Raw genomic sequence first — 22,198 nt, 5'->3', positions numbered from 1 at the left:
ACAGGTTTTTGGCATCCCTTCTGGGAATGTTATCCACTGTTCCATGTTTTCACCATTCGTGCATAATGACCCCCATTCTTAGGAATGGTGTTGTAACCCTCTCAAGGCTGACAGATGTCACCAAGTTTGCTTTTCATCTATTCTTCTTTGTTTTTTTAAGATATGGGCATAATGCATTGCTTTATGAGGCCTAATGTCTTTTCAGTGATTCTTTGATTTGACATGTCAGGCAGTGATCAAACTGGGTTGTGGCAGGTAGAAATAAACCCAAAATCGGATGAACTGCAATGAATTCATGATTTAAGAAAGAGAAAAATATAGGGGGAAAATATTTTTCTTTCATGTGTCTGTACCAATTTTACTGAAAGAATTAGTGGAACAGAAAATAGTTTATTTAACTAAACCCCACAGATCATAGTAAACCATAACAAATTACTGCCAGTTTCCCAATAATCATGTCTCTCCATAACTGAATTGTTTCCATAACATGATTTATTCACGCCATTTCATCCATTAAACAAGAAAAATCCAGATTTATAAATCAGGGCCTGAGCTGTTAATGTTGATAACGGACCTCACATTCAGTTAAAGTTTAATAAGCTGTTTTTGTGAAGGTTCCTTACAAAACACAATCTGAGGTAAACGTTTCAAATGTGTCAGTAGAAAGTAATGGAGCTGCAGCGCAGCAGAGCTGGAGTCTGAAAGGTGAGAGACCAAAACCAGTCAAGATGAATTTCTCTCACCATGCTGCAATCCTTAAGGTCCAGGCAGGCGGTCATCTTCTAATGTTGCTGTGAGACGGATGAACCTTTTCAGTGTCATCCCTTTAGATGATTCTGTGGCAACGACTGCGATATAAACCAGATGTTGATCTTTAATTGCACCCCGTTTTGTTGTGAGTTGATTTCAGTTTATAACAGCACATATCACACATAATGTGTTTCTAGATACTTGAGTTGTATTAGAGTACAAGATGCTGTAAATCAAGAAATGCTACATTTTGGATTCCACGTCATTAAAAGGTTCTGATGTGTCACATTTTAACTGTGGCCCAGAGAAATATGATTACAAATTAGGGGTGCACCGATTTCATATGTATATGTGATTCATAGAAATATAATGAGACACAGAGTGCTTATAAACAGTAACATTTATGTACTTCAGTTTAAAAAAACAAACTAACCTATACGTACACACACATAATTCTAGTATTATATTAAATTTTAATGAAAATTATATTTTTTTTAAATTCTATTTTTTATAAAAAAAATATTTCAATACAAGAAGCGTGTTTTTAAAAATTTATTTATTTCCAATTTTTGATATTTTCTTAAAAAGTATGTCCAGTTGTTTTTTTTTTGTTTTTTTTGTTTTTTTTTTTAAATGCAGCCTATTTAAAATACACTTATCTAGACTATGTTTTTTCACCTGGGATGAATCTTATAAAATCTGCTTGTTTCATACTTTTGCTTTTTTTTTTTTTTAACAGATTTAAGAAGACCGACTCAAACAATCGCATCAGAATTGTGAAACTCATTATGAAAGAAAGGTGAAACACGGTGGCAGGGATCTCCTCCGAGATCAAGAAAACATACCTGGCAATGCCTATTTCACCGAAGGATCGGAAAGTCATTTTGGGCTCATTACATTTGAAGAGCATTGGGGTTTCCACAACTGTGTTTGTGTGGGAACATGCACAGACAAGACAGCAGCATCTGGAAACGGTGACATTTAAAGCACATTTAAAGGTGACGTGCATCAGCCGAATACACGGAAACCACAGAGAGAGCTTCACTGTCTGCTGGCGGAATCGGACACACCGAATTTAAAAGTAAAATCACACTGGGAAGAAATTTGGGAATAGAGAAAATTGAAATTTTATTTTAAAAATATAATAATGTCTGAAATGTTGACAAAAGCATTACTTTAAACCTTTTTTAAAAAAATAACACTAACCTCTGCAAGTAGTCCAGTCATTGAGGTTCAATCCAGTTACCACGAGGAGCATTTTTGTCCTTTTTTCACAGGCAAAATTATTGATCTGAGACGCCATTTGTCAAGTTAATGGAAGCCACTCTCCAAATTATGATGCCCCAACTCTGCCGGGACACGTTAGAAGCTGTGTCTATGTACCACTTAAGGGACACTAAGCCTTCATCTTCACTCTAAGACGCTTCGACGGCTCTATTTTTAAAACAGCTTGTTGGCGCTGGTGTTCCCGCAATATTAATCAGTGCTAATAGCTCTACACTTCCAGTTACTTTCTCCTAAATGGTGATATTTGAGGAGACTGGCGGCGTCTTCACAAACTCATGTTTGAAATTTATAGTTTCACTGCTCTCCCTTTAGAGCTGCCTTACTCTGGATCTGACTGTTTTTTGGTGATGAATGAGCTTTTTTTTTTTTTTTTTTTTTTTTTTTTTTTTTTTAAGACGTTTCAAAGAATTGTGCATTAATTAAGGAGTCAAACCAATAAAATAGGTGGTGAGCATATTGAGGGGTTCAATTTAATTTGGAGGACTCAAAGCCAGCTTTAAAAAAAGCCTGAAAGAGATCAGTACAACTGACTGGATATATAAATGTTTTGTTGTTTTTAGTTTTTTTTTACTATTGGTACTACTGATTTGATTAATAATAAGAAAAACTGTTCATGCTGCAGAAGTGTTTTAAATGTCTTTACAGTAGGGTAAAAAAAACACTTCCTGCCTCTTTTAACTGAATGAATCAGAGTTTTTTCTTTTTTTAAAGGTTGCTGTTTTGCATTTTCATTTCATAAATATTTGTCTTATTTACAGTTTTGACAATGGCTTTCTTCATTCAACTTTTTCATATCGCCAACCTGAGCCGCTGACCACTGCAGCTCCTCCGAAGACGAAATGGCCTCTTGTAAGTCGTTTGAAATTAAAAAAATAACAAAGACAACAAAATAATTATTGGATTGTTTAACACCTTGTGTTCATTTGTTTATGTAGTAAATCTTTTTTTCAACCTACCAAACGCTTAAAATTTGATAGTGCCACACATTGGCAGGGAAAACTAATCAGGTCACCATTTTGAACTCAGCTCAGACATTTCCAGGCAACTAGGAGTCCTCCAGCGGTCTGCAAATAAGATCGTAAACTTGAGTGCAAATACCTGAATGTGTCGAGTGTAAAGTGCTTTAAGTGCTCTGTAAGATGAGAAAAACACCAGACAAGTGTGTTCGGTTCCCATTTTCATTCGTATGGAAGAAAAAAAAAGAAAAGAAATGAACTGTTTCAGTGACATAAGTAGACTAGAGGAAGACATTTTCATTACAAATTTTCAATACCTTCCTAATGGGAGAGAATATGAGGCTTTTAGCATCTTTGTACATCTTCTTGCATTACAAATGCAAAAGTAAAAGAATCTTGGGTTAATTTGAGTTTCTTGTGATCCTGATGCACCCTGGCTCGTTTCAACAACATAACTGTTTGGTGAGCTACTCTCTCTGCACTGTTCTTAGGTGAGAGTGTTTGTGTGCCTGGCTGTTTCTCTTGTGTGTGTCTGTGTTGCCCTGTGATGAATTAATAACGACCTGATGAGATTCTGCGCTGCCCCTAAAAGTTCAGTGGGCTTACTTTGAGTTTTAACGAAACCTTAACCAAAGTCAACATATATTGGTTCATCTTTTTCAGTTGAACGTACTTTATAAAACCTCTGCTAGTTGCTAAGGACTGAAAATGCATCCAAGGTATTAAGATGAAAATCACTCATTTGGTTTTTTAATACAACGCACATAACTTGAGAGTTTACAAAATAGCACACTCATGAACAGGCCAGAGTAAAAGCTCAGGAAAACACAGTCCACACATTGTTTATACCCCAAGGACAAAGAGTCAAATACACTGGAGAGACAGCAAGGCTCCCTTGCAGGTGCAAAAAACATTTCCAGGACAGCTAACCTTGGCTTTGTAAATTAGACATCTTCATATGGTGACTGTTCGTAAAAAATAACATAAAATTCTAGCATTATGTTTTCTAAAATTCTCTGTGAAATGTTTCAATGTCCGCTGTGTTGTCTTATGGAGTCTTAGATTGTAATGATTGCCAGTGTAAAATAACTAGGTTTGTTATTTAGTTAATATAAAACTGACTTCCTTTTTAAGGGGGTGGAATGTGGCCAAATTTATTTCAGTCTTAGGACTTTGTTAATCTGATGTCTATGTCATATTATGTCTAGTTTAATCTTTATAAGCATTCCAGTAGGATATTTGTCTGGGCCAGTTACTGTTTTTTCCTGGAGAAATGACCTTCGCGGAAGAAAAACCCAGACAGTCACATTTTGTTCCGCCTCTATAATTTTTTTTTCTCCTTACTGTTTGTAAAAAAACAAAAACAAAAAAAACCCGGATGTGTTTGCCTGCTCGCATAGCTCTCACTTTGAGCTATTCAACAGTGTATAATTTATGAGCTCTTAATATTTTGCGTAGCATATTATTAAACCTGACTGAGTGATTTTCACCGTAGTAGCACCCCCCTCACAACATTTCAGAGGCGTGAGCGCTACGTCAACATCCAGCGGCTGTACACTTCAAACGTCATATTCATGCGACACGCCGGACAGAAAACAGCAATTGCTGGCTGCTTTTGTACTTTGTTTGCTGCGTCTTGTTTATTTATCGAGTGAATGCGTTTTGGTACCTCTACCAGTCAGTGAACTGATAAAAATAGCGGTAGGTTGTTCCTTTTACAGCTTGAAATGCACCAATTTACCCGGTGCTAGTTAATCCAAGCTGCGTTAACGTGCTCCTACATGTGTTGCGACAGTGACAGGTTTTACATTTAGTGCGTTTTCTTGCTCACGGCGGTATGAGTTATGGCTACGGCGGTGGAGGTGGAAGAAGAAGCAGAAAAGGAGATAGAGGGTTCAGGGATGGGAGCAGAGAGAGACTGGACAGAGGAGGAAGAGGCGGTGGGAGAGGTTTCAGAGGACACGGTTCCGACTTCGACCAGGACCGAGGAGCAGGAGGAGGTCAGCGGGACCGTCCTCCTTCACACCTGAGGGGCCGGGAGATTGGTTTGTGGTACGCGCGGTATGGAGCCGTGAGGAGGAAACAAGCGGACCGCAGATCGGTATGACCCTTGCTGATTGACTCTTGGTCGCTGTAACTTTAGAAGAACAGTTTTTGGATTTGACTACAATGATTTGTGCATTTGTTTACAGTTGCCTTTTATTCATAATAACTAGTGGAACATCATTGATGTAATCTGTTTTCCAATTTTATTAGTATTGAGCTCTGTAATGTTTTCTCCTACACCGTTTTGACTCAGCTTTATGATCATTTGCCTAATGGTGCGCCATTAGGCAAATGATCATAAACCCCCTTCTGTTGCCTTAACAGTGGTGATGTATTGACATTGGACACCAAAGGATTTGATGTGTTTTCAGTCTTGAAACCCTCATCTTTAGGACTTTCTTTAAACTTTCTCAAATCATTATCCTCGCCTTTTTCTCCCCATTGCTTTCGCATTAGCTTTTAGGACCAAATTCTTACTTACTGCCTTATTTATTAAATTTGTTATCATGACAGGCCTAATGTCGCTTCCCTTTCAACACCTTTATAGAAGAGAATGTGAGATTTACTGCGAGATGAGATTTATTTGTTCCAAGCTAGGATGCTATGCCCGAGTGGTGCTGTCAAGTAGACCCTTTTAGCGACACAAAGTGCAATAGCAAGATTATATATATATATATATATATATATATATATATATTTTTTTTTTTCCCTTTCTTCATATGTGTGCAGCGGGCCGTGGTCCACATGGACGAAGCCAGAGAGGAACACATCACCAAGCTCCTCAACTCTGTCCAGAGTGACCCAACAAGAGACAACAGGGACGCACAGTCCTCAGTGTCTGACGCCTGGCGGACAGCAGCCAGCAGCAGCGGCCACTGGTGAGAGCTACGTGTGACTTCCACTGTGCACTCGCTCACTGCCAAGCTTTCAATGTAAAAGGATGTATGAAGTCAGATTATTTGGCTGTTTGTAGCTGATGTTGTGTCTTATTACCATGTTGTGAACTCAGTTACTTTGATGGGGACATGCCTGAAGAAGAGAAGCAGAAATTGGAGGAAGAGGAAGACGGTTCTTCGAAACAGAAGAAAACGAGCCGCACTTCTCAACGGTAACTGTGTCCAGAGTTTCAAACATTTCCTGGTGCTTGTGGGTTAATACTCCACTTTAACACAAAATGACTGCATACAATACAAATGTCATATTAATAGTAACCAGTAATTGCATTTCTGCTCTTCATCAACATATTCAAGACCGTTTTTGGTTTTGTTTTGTTTTTTATTGTTCTCAAAGTGTAAATATTTAATATTTGTCCGATGTTCTGAGACTGCCTGCTATAGGGGATAAAGTAAACATATTTTGATTAAACTGATCTGAAAACTTTCTCTTTTTTTGTCGCTGATGTTTTTACAAAGTGGTTGGTAGAATTATTTAGAGGAAGGGAAACGTTTTGGCAAAGTATGTTGGCTTTGAATGGATTTAACGAGGACTGGGCGATAAACTTACTTTATAATCAAATTTTCTGTTTGAAATTTAATTTGTGGAAAATGTAGATTTTTTTTTCACCATCGCTCTCCTTGGGTTTTCATAGTTTAGAGGCACATTTGTTTTGACAAGCTTGTTTTAATAAAGTTTGGATTTATTTTGCATTTGAATTCAGGTCAACTCATAAGAGAAATTAGTGAAATAAAAGGCAGTTTTTTTTAAAAGGTAATTTCTAACATTCTTAATTTATTTTTAAGGACTAAAAAGTGGGTGGAAACAAATGAGGAAAAATCATACATTTTATTTGGTGTGAAAAAATTTGAGATTTTATTTGTGAGCAATAATAGCAAATTCATTCAGAATTTAAAAGAATTTGACTCATCATTCAGACTTTATATTGTCATATTTATATTAAAATATACCTTTGAAAGTCAGTTTTTGGCCAATCATACGAAAAGAATAACTAAACTCTAACCCTTGTCATCAACCATGTTCCTAATGTGTGTGTTATTTAATGTTTTCTTTTTTCAGTGACTCCTCTACAGCAGCTAAAGATGAACCTCCAGACAACTGGGACGAAGATGATGAGGATGACGTGGAGAAAGAAAAACCGCTGAGCGAAGACAAGGATCTGGAGTTCTTATTTCAGGAAGTAGTCAGAGACGCAGCAGTGGATGAGGACTTGAAAAGAGATTTGCAAAGCAAAAAAACGGATCGAAATTACAACGAAATGTTGGTAAGTGTGTAAATATGAAGTTTTAATTTGCTGTCAACAGCAGGAGTTTCCGCTGCAGTTCTATGTCCAATAAATTCATTTTCTTTCAAAGTACAATATATTAGAGTAGAGACATTTTCTACAGATAACTTGGTATAGAGTTTCACCAACATTGTGCAAGCAGGATGTTAAAATTTCAGGCTTAAAAGTTTAATTTTCAAGTGCAAAGTGAACAAAATGCATTGTTGACAAAACGGTACTGCTGAATTTTGCTGCCTGAAGAAACTGAAGTTGAAAGCAGCATATGTAAGGTGTGAAGTGTAAAATTTTAAAATTGTACAACTATAAAGAAATATAAACTTGCTCTTCATTTTTTCATCTCCAGAAATTCAGGGAAAAACTACCATCATACGGAAAGAAAGAGGCAAGTATTGCTGCTTTATCGTCACTTTAAGCAATTACTTTACATCTTATGTAAAAAAACGCACATATTTCTTTCTTTGTTTGTTTATTTTTTTTCCAAAACCTCATAATTGCGTTCCTTCTGTCATCTCTGATTTGATCCACAGGATCTGGTGCGGCTCATCAACTCTAACCGCGTCTTGGTGGTTAGCGGGGAGACGGGGTGCGGAAAGACCACTCAGGTCACCCAGTTTATCCTGGACGACCACATCAGAAGAGGCCGGGGCTCGACGTGCCGCGTGGTCTGCACGCAGCCCCGCCGCATCAGCGCCATCTCCGTAAGTTTTCTGCGGCCCTGCTTACGTTGGCTCAAATGTTCTGGTTTGTCTTCTACTGAGGAATGTCGTCGTGACGCAAAATTCGGTCTGCTAAATTTCACGCGTGACTTGTCCTGATAAAACAGGTTGTTATTGTTTTTTTAACGCAGGCTCTTTTCATCAGTGGATTTGTGTGTGCGTGTTTTCCTCTCAGGTAGCAGAGCGTGTAGCTGCAGAGAGAGCAGAAAGTGTAGGAAATGGAAATTCCTGTGGTTACCAAATACGCCTGCAGAGGTAAGATTTTTCTCCCTAATGACTGCTGATGCATGAAATGGAGGTAATAGATTTGACTTTAAAAAGCTCGCTATGTATTTAACTGTCAGAAAACAGGTTTTATGTCCTTTGATTATGTGATTCTTAGCCTGTTCCCGACTTAAACTTCATGCCAGCTTCATTTATCAGACCAAAGCCAATCATGACTTCATAAACGGATAATTATTTTAATCCGCAGCATAAATCTTATGCCTAAATTACAGATAAAGCTATGATTAATATTCAGCTTCTTCCGGCATCGAATATTCCGGCATCGAACAGAGCTGTGCTCATCTAGCTGAAAAGCAAAACAACAAAAGCCAGAGAATAATACTTATAATGATAATAATAAAAATTGATTTTAAAACTGGAGACAGCTTCTTCTAAGGTCTGGCTTAGCATCAAAGAAAGACGTCAAAGCTTTCATCTGAGGCTTTATTGCTTGCTGAGGATTCTCAACAGACTGTTGCAGGTGAATGCTAATTGAAGCAAAAACAAATGGATAAATCTCAGGAGAAAGCGGTTTTATCTGGCGTGAGTCAGGATACAGAAACTTGAGCTTTCTAAAGTAAATGAGACATAATTGTTTTGGGTATTTTTAACCAAAATATATAGTTGTGATTCATCCACTTTTCTTATAAAATGACTTTACATCTGTACCACCATCAAGCTTAAATTGTAGGCGAGTTTAAAAAGACATTCTTTAGAGATACATTTGTGAAGCTGCAGCTGCGCTCCGACTGCGGTGAACAGTGTGATACCGCTTTGTTAATCCTTTAATGATGTACCAGGTTTACTTAGAAAAAAAAAAAAAGAAACTGACATGAAAACTTTATAGCCTTGCTCCTTTTTTCCCCTCATTGTGTAATCAAGTTCTGTTACCAGAACCAAAACCTTGCTACACACTCTTGTGCATTTAAGGCCATTTGCAAAAGTAGACTGCGCTGCAAACTGAATGTTCATTGCTTTAAGGGTTGTTAAAACACACTTAATTTGGAATTATTTCTAACAATATTGGAGGTAAAAGCTGATGAGACGGCATAGACGATAAAATTGCAATAACGATATGACTTGCGATTAAACAAATATGCTTAAGCAGTGTTGATGTTCATAGCTCACTATCTGGGTGTGTGTTTGCAGTCGTTCCATCAGCTGGGGGGAAAAAAAAAGCATATTTTCTCTCTTACATTTAATTTTCTTGTGGTCTCTTCTGGCCTACATCTATTCTTCTTCTTATGCTTTTGTCATTGGCTTGACCACCTGTGGCGTCAAACAAGTGTCACCAAATAAATTACATAGAATGAAGAGACTGAACGTATGCTATTTCATAATCATCCGACATTTATTGTCATCTTGGAATTTCTTGGAGATGTACAAATTGCTTACAGCTACATTACAACATAGTGTGAAGTCAGAGAAAACTTACAGCCAGACTTATTCGTTGTAATGCAGTTGAGAAGACATGAAAATGAATGACTGAGTCTAATCTGACTGAGCTTAAGCTGGCTTGCAAAAATGGATAAGTAAAGAGTTTACATCTGTAAACACAGTTAAAGCCAGTTCTACATAGTTTTCTACTATTCTTGAAAAGTCTTAAATTCATGCATCTAAAATTAAGGCCATAAAATGTCTTTAAATTTACATGTTGGTCTTAAATTTGTTAATCACAGGCCTTAAATTTTGGCCTAGTAGGACTATTAAATCTTGCTATGTAGTTTTCTGTCAGGCCAAAGCTTGACATCTCGCAGACATCTTCACTGCATTCTGTGACTGGAGGTGGTTGATGCTATCGCTAACTAGCTGCTTGTGCTTACCTTGCTACAAGCTAGTTAGCTTTTTAGCGTCTATCATAAGTAAGTGCAAGTTTGTCACTGTTTGGCCGGACGATGTTCGTTTTCTTGATTGCAGCGGAGCATCTTCCCCCAACCATTCCCTATATTTACTGTTTTCATTTATTTTCTTTTGTTAAATCTTACATTTAATTCAAAGTGGCATTGGGGAATTCTTAAAAAGTCTTAAATTTGACTTGCTAAAACCTGCAGAAACCCTGCGAAAGCACATTGAGAACTTCAAAAACGGTCATTTTCCTTTTCGCTGATTAGGTTTGCCCCACGCTGTGCTTGTCTGTCATAAAATTGCAAATTGTTATAAAGTTTTGTCCATGCGCTGTGACAGATTGTGAAAAAGCCCAAATATTTTAGAAAGGAGCTGTATGAACCAGAATGCCATGAATAACACACAAGTGACAGGTCTTTCATTGATGCATCGCAGCTGACAGCACTTCTCTTTCCGTTTTACTAAAGGAATATTGTCGCATTCCTCACTGCTTTTAAATACCGCTGGAAAAAAGCAAACAATGTGACTAATGGGGTAGCTAATGAGGTAGCATGGAGCGACATTAACATCCACAAACAAGGTTAGGCTCACTGGAAAATAAAAGGCGACTGGACTGTCTCAGTCTCCGTTAAGGTTGAGTTGCCAACCAGGAAAAGTAGACGTGTGTTTGGAGGATGAGGGCGGCTCATTGTTTGCAGTGTGAACAACGAGATGACCTCACAGCAGACCTGTTACAGGGCAGCGCTGTCTGTGCTGTAGAAATGAATTTGTGGCACCGCGCAAAGCTCCAAGTGTCGAGGCTCTTAGAAGCCCAGCCGCCTTTATTTTCCCTGCAGCGTTTCTGCTGCCTATTAGGACCTTCTAAATGCTAAATAGTCTGTCGTGTCTGAATGGGGAGAAATCTCGCCATACCCCTGTTTCTGTATGTGCATATTGATTATTTATTTATTTATTTATTTTTATCTGTCTGATGATGTTTTTAAAAAAAAAAAAAAAAAACTTTAATTTCTTTTTGGCTCACTGCCTCAGTTGTTTTCGTTCTGCTCTGACCCTGTGAATATTCAATTCTTTCCTGCACTCAAGGTTATTACTTCAGTGTTACTTTTTCCTAGATAATTGTCAGAAATCTTTTTTTTTTGTTGTTTTTTTTGTTATTGGTGTTTTTAAATGTCAGACTTGAATTAATTATGCAACAAAGCCGTCAGTGAAGTTCAGCTGCCGAGGAGATGCAGTTGGCGGTTATGTTTCAAGAGACAAAATGAATCAGAGCTCCTTCTGCCGTTCAAAGGATAAACTTTTAAACAATGAGAAATATCCTGGTGAAATTCTGAAATCAAACCAGTGTGCATAATTAGCATTGGCTTACCTCATCCCAGTTCAAGTTCCCATTAGAGATCATGTCACAAAGTAAATTATTAATCTAGTAAAACTATTTCAACCTTTTCCTTTTTTCTCAACATTGTCATTTGAAGGTTAAAAAATATTAACACTTATTCTGAAAAAAACAGAAAACATTCTGAAAATTTTATTTAATTTTTTTCCTCCAACAATGACAAACAAAGCGATAAAATCTGTAATGTTAAATTGTATCTCTTAAAAATTCAACTAAAAAGAAAAACTACCTCTCATTTCCTGGCTGAAGCTGCAAACCGCCCAAACAGTCTCAAAGGACGAATAGGGTGAGGGAAGTGTATTATATGGAGCAAAAAAACAAAACAAAACAAATGCAAAACTGCAGGTGAACGTGACATATTCAAAGAAAAAAAAAAGTTTCCCATTCAAACATTTATTTCAAACAACAACTGAGTCTGTATGACTTGTGTTTGCAATCCTGGAGGAAATATTCCTCTATATTTTTCCCTCTTTTTGACCCTATATAGAGCGCTAGGGTACAAGTGGCTGTATATGCATTATAACAATTATATATAATGTTTGTTCTGGCAATTTTGAATAAATAAGTTTACAAAACCCCTTTGTTGTGGTTAGCAGTTACCTAACTTGTGAATTTTCATAGAACAACAAACTCGACTTAATGTGAAAGGACTCGCATTTTACTGGAGGAAGTTGTACTAGAGAAATATCTGTTTTGTCTTCCTCTATGCACTAGACCTCCTTTGTGTCATCTGGAAAATGTAAAGCATTTCTTCTTTCTCATCTCTTCCTCCTCACATTTCACAGCCGGTTACCACGGAGACAAGGTTCAATACTGTACTGTACAACAGGAATTATTCTTCAGTGGCTCCGCTCTGATCCGTAAGTCTGATCCCATCTTTCACTTTCTCACCGTCGTCATCCACTCCAAGCTTCTGCTTGTCGCACATCCTTTCTTTGTCTTGATTTTTTATATTTTTTTTATATTATTTTTACCTGTATTGATTTGTTCATCTCCGCCTGCCAAAGTCATTAGCACGAGTCTCCATACTGACAGAGAAATAAAGACGCATGTACACACACTGAGATCTTGTGTTGACTCATCCCTCCGTGCTCTTCAGTACATTCTGAGCTGCTTAGATTAACAAGAGGGTCTTAGCGAAATGCCAGCTTTTCCTTGATGTTGAACTTTAGTGAATTATTTGAAGACTATAATTAAGAGACCAAAACATTTGATGAAGAATTTCTCTCGCTTAATCTGCGGATTGTATATGCAAAGAAAAACCTTCAAACTGTAGCAAATCCCGTTCGTACAGATACTTGAAGTCCTTGAATTGGATTTAGGTGTTTTCAAGGTTTGTAAAGTGCTTGATATTCAAACCGCACAGTTTTATAATAATTTAACGATTGATTACGCTTCTTTACAGTTGAAACCAGAAATTTTGACACGCCCAATAAAACGACAAACATATATATATTTTTTCTCCCTGTCTGAAGTAAAATCAGGCCAAACATTTCTGGTTTTAGATCAGATACAATTACCAAAATTATTTCTATTCACTAATTGCCAGAAAATGTTGCCGAGAACATTTTTTAGAGATTTTTTTTATTTTTTTTGTAGCCTTCTTTGCATGTTGTGATCAAGCGTTTAATTTGAGCAGGACAATTATACACATTAACAGAATTTCTTTTGATTGTTTCAATATATTTATTATTCCTAACGTCCCAATGAGATTGATCTGTGTAATTTAAATTAAAATTTGGCTCGTAATTTATACGCCGAAACATAAAAATTTCACATATTTTAGTTGAGGTTGTCCCCGCTGTACAACGTAAAATACTGTAGCAGGACACTGTGAATAACAGTAATAAATTATATCATGTGATAGTGAATTGAAACGGCCTCTTTTTAGTTCATTTGTATTGTTTTTATCTCCAAAGTCTCCAAGGTCCTGGAAAAGTTTGAAAACTCACCTTGAAAATGCTTGAAAAGTGTTTTGAATTTTACTGTGGGGAAAAAAATGTACAAACCCTGATGAAAGGCTGACAATAATAATCCTTCCAGATGATCCCATCCCTTGACCTAAAGTCAAACTCCTAATCTAATCTCCCATGTTTCCTTAGGTTGTTATCCAGTGTCAGTCACCTTGTGCTGGACGAGATCCACGAAAGAAACCTTCAGTCAGACGTTTTGCTCGTCATCGTGAAGGAATTACTCAACCTCCGAGATGACCTCAAGGTCATCCTGATGAGTGCCACTCTCAACGCAGAAAAGTTCTCTAAATATTTTGGTACGACACCTCCAATTTACGCAATGTTGTGTTGCACAGGAACAATTATCCTCACCTCTTTTCCCATTTTATTTTTTTAAGACAAATGTCCAATGATCCACATCCCTGGGTTAGCATTCCCAGTGGAAGAGTTCCTACTTGAAGACATCATTGAGATGACCAGGTATTATTACTAAACACCTGAATTATTGCAATTATTCTGGTAATATTTCAAAAACTGTTTGCGGAAAAAAATTCTCACAAACTGTGTTTTAAAGAATTTGTAGTCATAAGCTGCTTTTCCATTACAAATGTGTGCACAAATTTGTCAATATTCTCCAAATGTTGGGTGAAAAAAAAACAACAAACACGCACACACAAAATGTCCCAGCATGGCTGCTGTTGATGTGAAACGCGACACAAGTTGCCCATATAAACCATTCGACAGGTTGTGTCTTGTTAAACCGGTAAACTGCACAACCTCAATCTGTGAAAATGTCCCGTTAATGTTCCAAAGATTCATTTGTCGAGTACTTATCATACAAACTAGTCAACAATGAAACTCTCCTAAGAATGTTTGTAAACGGTGTAATGGATGATCAATGTTGTGTAGAGACAGAGGCCGATTTCAAAACATCAAATTGCAAAGTCAAAATTACTTGTAAGCTATGCTTTTTCTTTTTTTCCCTCCCCACCAGTGGGTCTTTGTGGGCTCTAGTGTCCCTTATATGACAGTAGGCTGACAGGAAAGGGGGAGAGAGAAAGGGGGGAAGACATGCGGCAAATGTCGCCAGGTCCGGGAATAGAACCCGCGACGGCCGCGTCATGGACTAAAGGCCTCCAAATGTGGGTTGCGCTATCCCCTACGCCACCACAACACGCGCCGTAAGCTTTGTTTGATACATACGGCATTTTAAAGGTGACATAATTACTTGTTTGTGCTACAAAATGCCACTCTGTGGCAGGAGAATGCATACTACTGCCTCTTTAAAGCATGCACCTTCAGATGACAGGCTCAACATAGTAGCTTTGACCTCCTAGGCAGTCAGACACTTCCATAGACATACTTGGGCTTCAGTGTTTAGTTCCAGCATCACAGCTTGTGATTCTGTTCCACCTGTGCCAAACAGGTAGGTACAAATACATCCAGTCTTAAACTATGTGCGCACTAGCCGGATGTTTTTGTTTCTCTGCCAGATATCGTCCGCAGAATCAGGATCGTCGGCCTGCGTGGAAGAGACGCTTTTGGCAGGGCCACCAATCCAGATCGGAGAAGGAGGAGAAGGAGGAGGAGTATAAGGAGAGCTGGCCATGTTACGCACGAACGCTGCAGGGCAGGTGAGTTATTTTGTTTGGCCGCAGTTGAAACCAGGCGTTTCAAACTGCTTCATTACCCAGTACGGCTGTTATCTTTTTTTACCCGCTGAAACCAAGACACAGACAGCTTTTATTTATTTAATAAAATAATGATTATCTCCGACATACTATTTCTCTCAGTACTGTCGCATTTAGGAAATGGAAATAATTTTGGTAATTCTAACTCACCTAAAACAAGAGAGCAGTTCTCTGTTTTAACTTTACACACACAAAAAGAAAAAAGTAGTTTTTTTTTGTTCTGTGTATGTAAATCTCCGGTTTCAACTGTGTTTCTTTGAGTATAATAAAGCGGCTGTGTTGGAGCCATTTATGAACAAATAGTTTCCAGACAGTTGGAGGGCAAAACCGTTTCTTTACCTTCATTATAATTGCTCAGTCTCCAGTGAGGAGACTGTCAGCATAATTGCTTGCGCGACAGTTTACCCTTTGAAAGTTTATTTAAAAAAACAGCCTTGCTTTGCCTGAGGCTTTGGCACGTAGAGATGTAGCTCATTTCCTACACCTAGCTGGTTTCAGCAGTAGCTCTCTTAAGCCCTTATTGTATTGTCTGGATTTTGTTTAGTTTGGATTAAAGAGACAAATGAAAGATCAGCCTCTATTTCTACAGAAGTCGATTTTTTATTTTATTTTTTCAGATGTAAGTTAAAGGATTGTATCTTTTTTTTGTTTTGTGAACAAAGGCATTCAATTGTAACTGGAGGAGGTTAAATCAGTGTGATTGCATCTAAAAGTCTGAGGAGGCGTCTCGTCTTTGTGCTGAATATTGGCAGGCAGAGTTGAGCAGCAACACACCATCCATCTGTTCGTTTTCCTAACCTGCCGAGTCCTGTTTAGGGTTCAGGCTGGTGACCATCCCCAGTAGGTGACCTCTGGGTGACCTACAGGTCAATAGGTGAGAGCCAGAAAACATTACCAGCCCATCCGAATCAACAGTACAACCAGGGTTTAAGATGGATTCAGGTAGAGGAAATCTGTGAAGAGCATTTCTTTCAGTTTATTTTTGCTGTGAGGTCGGGGTTTATGCAGGTGCTTGAAATCCTTAAAATTGCTTGAATTTCAGTTGGGTGTCTTCAGAGTTTGGGAAGTGCTTGATTTCTGTATGAACTCCTTGAAAGTGCTCGATATGCAAACTGCACAGTTTTGTAATGCAGAGCAATCTAGCGCCTGATTAAAAGCCCAGATTACGGAAAACATAATCAACAGTTGTAACCCGAAATTTTAATGCACCCAAATAAAAAGACAATTTTCTTTTCCACACTGTCTGAAGTGAAATCGGACTAAACCTTTCTTGTTTTAGGTTAGTTAAAATTATTGAAATTATTTCTATTTGCAAAATGCCAGAAAACGTATAGAATTTTTTTTGTGGCTTTCTCTGTGTATTGTGTTCATTTAATCTTGAAGGTTTCTTACCTTGACATGATTTGTATGGATTGTTTCAATATAATCAATATGTATTCTTCCTATTGGCTCAATGACTATTGATCTGTGTAATTGAAATATTACACAGATAATTTGGTAAATAAATTATAAATTGGAAGATATTTTTGTACTGTTTTGTGCTCAGACCAGTCGAGTTAATAGGGTGTATTATACAACAAACAGTATATGTCTGGTTTACCTCGTTCCTCCTGTAGCATGTAGAATACCATCTCAAGATGTCATTAGTAACAGTGATGCACAGAATCAAAACTGCCTATTCGTAGTTAATTTGTATTGTCGTTTTCTCCTAAGTGTGGCGCTGGAAAAAGCGCAAAAACGTACCTTAAAAATGCAGCCAGCGCTTGAATTTTACAAAAATGTACAAACCCTGTATGCTGTAGCTACTGGTTGTAGATGTAAAATTACAATTCCTCTCCTCATTCAGTTTGGCTTGTTCCACTGCTGCCCAGAAGTCTCAAGATATTAATCCTGTATGGTCAGCGCATGATCTGAATTGCTGGCCTGAAATTCAATTTCAAAGCACTCAGCGCTGGGCGGGATTGGCTTGTCTGAGCGCCGCAGGGAGATTTGTGTATCGCCTGTAGTAAAAACAAGCATTAAACCTATTCAGAAGTAAAATTATTAACAAAAAATATAAAAATAGAAACTTACAGTGAACACGGTTCACTGTCAACAGGGCTTGTTAATATATGTCTGTATGTGCAGCTCACACCGCCGTCGGGTTTTGCCCTTCAGACTGAGAAGGAAAAATAATGCTCTACAGGTTGTTTCTGGTGGAAATCCGTAATTTATATCCATCAGAAAACAAATGGATAAGAAACACCGGTAAATGGGAAAAAAATTAATAAATAAATTAAACCCTTCTGGCCTCGATGCAACTAGTCAGGGAACAATAGAAGGGCTGTGATGAGATGAGAGGTGGCGGCGCGTTCAATGTCTGTCAATGTTTTCCAGATACTCTGACGGCACGATCGAGGCGGTGGAGATGTTAGACACTGATGAGAAGATTGATCTGGAGCTGATCCTGGCGCTGATCCGGCACATTGTGCTCAACGAAGGGGTGAGAGTAATCGCGTCACCGGTTTCAGCGCAGCCAGGAATAGGATTTCCTTTTCTCAAGTACAGTAAATCTGCGCTGAGGAAGATTACTTTGCAGGCAGCCTCTTGCATCAGAGCAGAACAGGCATCTTCCACTCGAACATGCCCCGGAGGATTTTTAGCTGTTCTCCTGACACGTTCAGCACTGGCAGTCCACAGTGGAATACGTGGAAAACGGATCCACTGTGGGGAAAAAAAAAGAATTAACAGGTGACACGGCTGCTTGAGCTGGAAAAGGAGAGAGGCAGAGGAGAGCAGATGGAGGGAACGGGGCAAGCTTCCAAACACAGAGTGACTTTAGATCAGAGAAAATGACACAGATCCTGGCTGCAGATCTGTGCTAATGAGTGATGGAGCAGATGCTCTCCCACTACAAGTCCAGTTCACCCCACCCCCTATTTTTTTTTTTTCCTTCCTCCTTCCAGTTCTCATCAGGTTTCATCCTTTCATGTCAGCATGTTTTCACTGCTGCTTTTACAGATTATTAACGGCGTCAATCAGTTCAGCTTAAACGGCCTCCTCAATTAGATTATCATTGAATGTATGATTATTTGTGCAATTCTAGAAATGAAGCTCCTTTTAGATTCATCACGCGCTGTTTACACGTTGTTTTTCAACTAGCGCCTGTATCTGCTAGCTTAGAAAATTGTCGCTCGCATCTAATGAGAAATTATTGAAATTTTATTTAAGAACAACATCAAAGGATTTTTGATTCAGAAATATGAATATATGTGTTATCATGGAAGAGTGCTGACTTGATGTTTGTCATTATCGATCGGAGCTAGCTAAAATAAAAAGTGATTAGTAAAGAAGCTGACGATTCATAGAGAGCAGTATCCATAAGCCTGTCAATCAATAACCAATTAATCACATGATAAATCAAAATAAGCTTGATTTACTTATGGTTTCAGTTGAGTGTGTTTTTTATTTATTGTGTTTTGGTTGTTGTGTTTTATTTTGGATATCTAACATGTCTTCCAGTTCCAGTCTGAAGTTTTGTGCACAAAATTCAAGTTTATTTGTCTTTGAGAGAGGGAACATGAATTATTACGCCGTTACCATCAAATCAGCTAAAACTGGCCTCAAGACAAAAATAATGTCTTTTATTGCAATAATTTCTAGGACAATTTATCGTCCTACAAAATGCGTTATCTTGACACGGCTATTTATCCAAGCATATAATTGCAGAAAGGAGTGGAAAAATACGTTTAATTTAATCTTTTTTCAAAGAAGGTTTGAAGGAAGTTTTTCAAACTAAAGCTCATTTAAGAGTTTGTGGGACATGAGAGACGTTATTGAGACACCAGTTATTGAAACAAAAATGTCGAGTATAACATTTCACAGCAATTCAGGAAATTAAACAAAAGGAACTCGGTTGCTTTTTCCAACGTATTTCTCTCCAAGCAGCGTGAAACTAGTCGTATTATTTATGCCTGCTTGCGGCCGGCGGCTTTGGCCAAAAAGTGCGAAAGAGTCGAGAAGAAACTGACTAACTCGGACAGACAGAATAATTACCCTTTCCTATGTGTAGCCGTATCTCCATCTGTCACGGCGCCACTCAGCCACTCGACCAGTTGATTTGCCGTGGCATATTCAAACGGCTGAGAGGGAAGGGCACTGATTCGCCATGACGTCGCTCCGCACCAAGGATATGGCCCGTCTGTCGGGTTTCGCCTGTGATGATTGGTTAATTATATTGAAGGGGTCTATGATTAGACGTTAAGGGGGTTGACATGCGAGCGATAATGACTGCCTGCTAGGTGACGCTCTGTATGTGGGAGGATAGGTGTGCGTGTTGCCAAATAGTAGGCTAACACCGCTGAACTGTCTCAGTTTTTTTCCTTTTGAACTAATCCACTTCTTTGTGTGCCTCATTTGTGTCTGACTGTAGCTACTGTATATACACAATTTCCACATCACACACTCACTTTCATGTGAGTGCAAGCCTTTGGGAATGATAATTATGTGCAATTAAAAGGCAGAGGTAGTTAATGCCAGGAAATAACTTTGAATATTTTATTTTTATTCCTTTCAGGTGGTAAATAATTGCTCTTTTTTGCTTTTTATTTTTCTGACTACTTGATTTTAGAGAGATCCGTTTTTGCCTAATTTCAGGTTTCTTGTCCAGCTAATCTTTGCACTGATTTTAGAAGTTAGACTATTATTGGTTGTTTTGTGAAATTCTCCTCAAGTTATTTCTTTTTGCTAAATAGGATTTATTTGTAACGACAATAAAATGGATGGAGCATCCAAAGTGGTCAGTACTTTTTAAGGGTATTGTATATATTTTGTCAGTATATTACTATCTGTCCTATATATAAAACTGTTAATTCTCATGTTATTACAGTTTGTTTTCGTGTTGCAGCAGGAGTAGGGGAGTGGGTGGCCATGTTTGGCTGTGCGTTTACTTTAAGAAGAGACGGATTTTAGCATTGCGGTCAAGATTTTGCACTGATCAAAATGTTCAAATCTGTCCATTCCCAATACATTTCACGCATACCCAACATCAGTTAAGTCTGATAATAAAGCTACTATAATGTTCTGATGGCATGGGAAGAAAATAGAGGAATACTTTTCTCTTTTTCTTTTTCTTTTTTGTTTTTGAAGATATGGCTGACTGAATATAAAGCTGTTTGTTGACATGCTAGGCTAACATTAGCATCTCTCCTCTTTGTTTTGATGTGACTTGTTGATGATTACCAATTCCAAAATGTTTCATTGCGCATCCTGGTGATTGTGATCAAACGAACTGAAATCGTGTGAGCTGTTTGGCTCTTCATCCTCTTCATCCTCAGTACGGTTCATGTTTTTTGACTCGGTGACGAGGTGGTGGGGCAAATCAACCACCTCGCACAAAAATCTTCTCTGCATAGGGTTGAACGCTTCATGTTTTACAGCTGCTTTCAAGGGATGTTTTAATTTAGCTCGCATTAGAGCGTGCTGAGAAAGTGAAACGAAGATACTGAGAGCTTCAGTAAGAGAGAGTCAGCAGGTAGAGCATAAACTGAAGGTAATCACATTACTTTGACTTCAGCAGTGGATCTCTTCACTAATAGACCATGTGTTTTTATTCGTTAGTGTTGGATTTCCTCTCCTATTCGACCAACAAAGTATTCGCCTCACATGAGATTGTCTGCTTGCTGAAATGCACAAAGAGGAGTGTCTACGTCCTAACGCAGCACAACTAGACGGATTGTTGTCTGCCAGTAAAGGTGGTGTTTTGAAAGCTGCATGAAGTGTGGCTTAAGGCTTTATTAAAACCACAGACACAAATCATATTTATGTTTAAAAGCCAAACTGCCATATTTTATCTGGGTACATTATTTTGCGGTAGACACTTTCGCTCCAGTCCAGTATTTTTTGTTTCCCTTATGCAATAAATTCAAAGTGTGAAACGACAATCTAAGCGTTTTAGTTACAAATGGAAACACTGGAGGTTTTGATAACTTCAGGTTTCTGTTATTACAGCCGTTCAGTGGCTGCTGCTTCCTAAATCAGCTAGTTCCTTAGGTCTTTATACCTTTTTTGCTTATAAAAAGGCATCATGTGTTCGATACTTATTCCCCGTTTCGATCCACTTCATTAAATGCATCTTCATTTATGTGTTCAATGCTTTTGTTATCACCTGTATTTAGGTTGGAAAGGCTTTTTCTTCACCTTTCAGTAGCTTTCCCAAACATACATAGGAAACTACAAATGTGATTTAGGAATTATTGGTTTGTTTCAGATATTGTAACGTTATTGCATTCGTTTGGTTTCTCGCCAGCTTGGCCAACATTGTCAATTACAGACTCTGTTCATGGTTTCCTAACATTGAAACATCTCTCAGCTGTCACTCGTCTGTATTTTTTTTTGTTGCTGACTTTATTTGGTGGTCTGCTTTTCTTTCGCGGTGTCAGAGAGACGTGAGCTGATGTGCAGCAGAGACAGCCCCGTTATAACTGGATGTTGCTGTCAGAACGATGTTGGCAAGACGTTCCATCTCTTCTTGAGAGGCCGAAGGGACGTTGGCCTTGTTGGCTCACGTCAGCTCCTTGCTGCTGGGCATCCTGCTCATTCAGTGTTGTAATGACTGTTTAATGGATGTTTTGCAGGTTTGCTTTTACCATAGCCTTTGTTTAAAAATGGCTCTGTAATCGTTTCTGGCAGGAGGGAGCAATCTTGGTTTTCCTGCCTGGCTGGGACAACATTAGCAGTCTCAATGACCTCCTGATGGCGCAGCAAATGTTCCGATCAGGTACGCTCATTTTTCATTTAATGGTTATTGGTTATAACTTCATTTAACACAAGAGAATAGACAGGGTTTTTTTTTTTTTTTGATACACCAACAACATTATTTCTTTTTGGTAAGCTCCAGAATGAAAAAGATTTACAGATTTCATCCTTTGAACAATTTGAAAATGGCCAGGTAAGACAGTCATGGCTTTATAAGCTTTTGATTTTGGTTAATTCTTTAGATTTTACCTAATTGGAGTGGGGCTGCAATCATTCAAGGGACAATTCGAGTAACTCAACTTTTAAAATTTGTCGAGTTTATTA

The 22,198-nt window shown here is 38.2% G+C and overlaps 1 protein-coding gene across 1 annotated transcript in view; it reads left to right on the top strand.

Moving 5' to 3' along the window:
- Positions 1 to 4,505: 4,505 nt before the first annotated feature.
- The window catches only part of dhx36 (DEAH (Asp-Glu-Ala-His) box polypeptide 36), a 35,846-nt gene continuing 18,153 nt past the window's right edge, over positions 4,506 to 22,198 (top strand). The window contains exons 1-13 of the mRNA XM_044119271.1: positions 4,506 to 5,094; positions 5,769 to 5,917; positions 6,049 to 6,147; positions 7,053 to 7,257; positions 7,622 to 7,660; positions 7,806 to 7,976; positions 8,170 to 8,249; positions 12,282 to 12,356; positions 13,599 to 13,765; positions 13,847 to 13,928; positions 14,942 to 15,082; positions 17,516 to 17,621; positions 21,809 to 21,896. Coding sequence (XP_043975206.1) covers positions 4,831 to 5,094; positions 5,769 to 5,917; positions 6,049 to 6,147; positions 7,053 to 7,257; positions 7,622 to 7,660; positions 7,806 to 7,976; positions 8,170 to 8,249; positions 12,282 to 12,356; positions 13,599 to 13,765; positions 13,847 to 13,928; positions 14,942 to 15,082; positions 17,516 to 17,621; positions 21,809 to 21,896 — 1,666 coding nt within the window. The 5' untranslated portion in view covers positions 4,506 to 4,830. The remainder of the gene's footprint in view (positions 5,095 to 5,768; positions 5,918 to 6,048; positions 6,148 to 7,052; positions 7,258 to 7,621; positions 7,661 to 7,805; positions 7,977 to 8,169; positions 8,250 to 12,281; positions 12,357 to 13,598; positions 13,766 to 13,846; positions 13,929 to 14,941; positions 15,083 to 17,515; positions 17,622 to 21,808; positions 21,897 to 22,198) is intronic.

This window comes from Gambusia affinis, linkage group LG06 (genome assembly GCF_019740435.1).
Source record: "Gambusia affinis linkage group LG06, SWU_Gaff_1.0, whole genome shotgun sequence".
NCBI lineage: Eukaryota > Metazoa > Chordata > Actinopteri > Cyprinodontiformes > Poeciliidae > Gambusia > Gambusia affinis.
The sequence above is the reverse complement of the archived record's forward strand: the minus strand, read 5'-3'. Positions and strand labels throughout refer to the sequence as shown.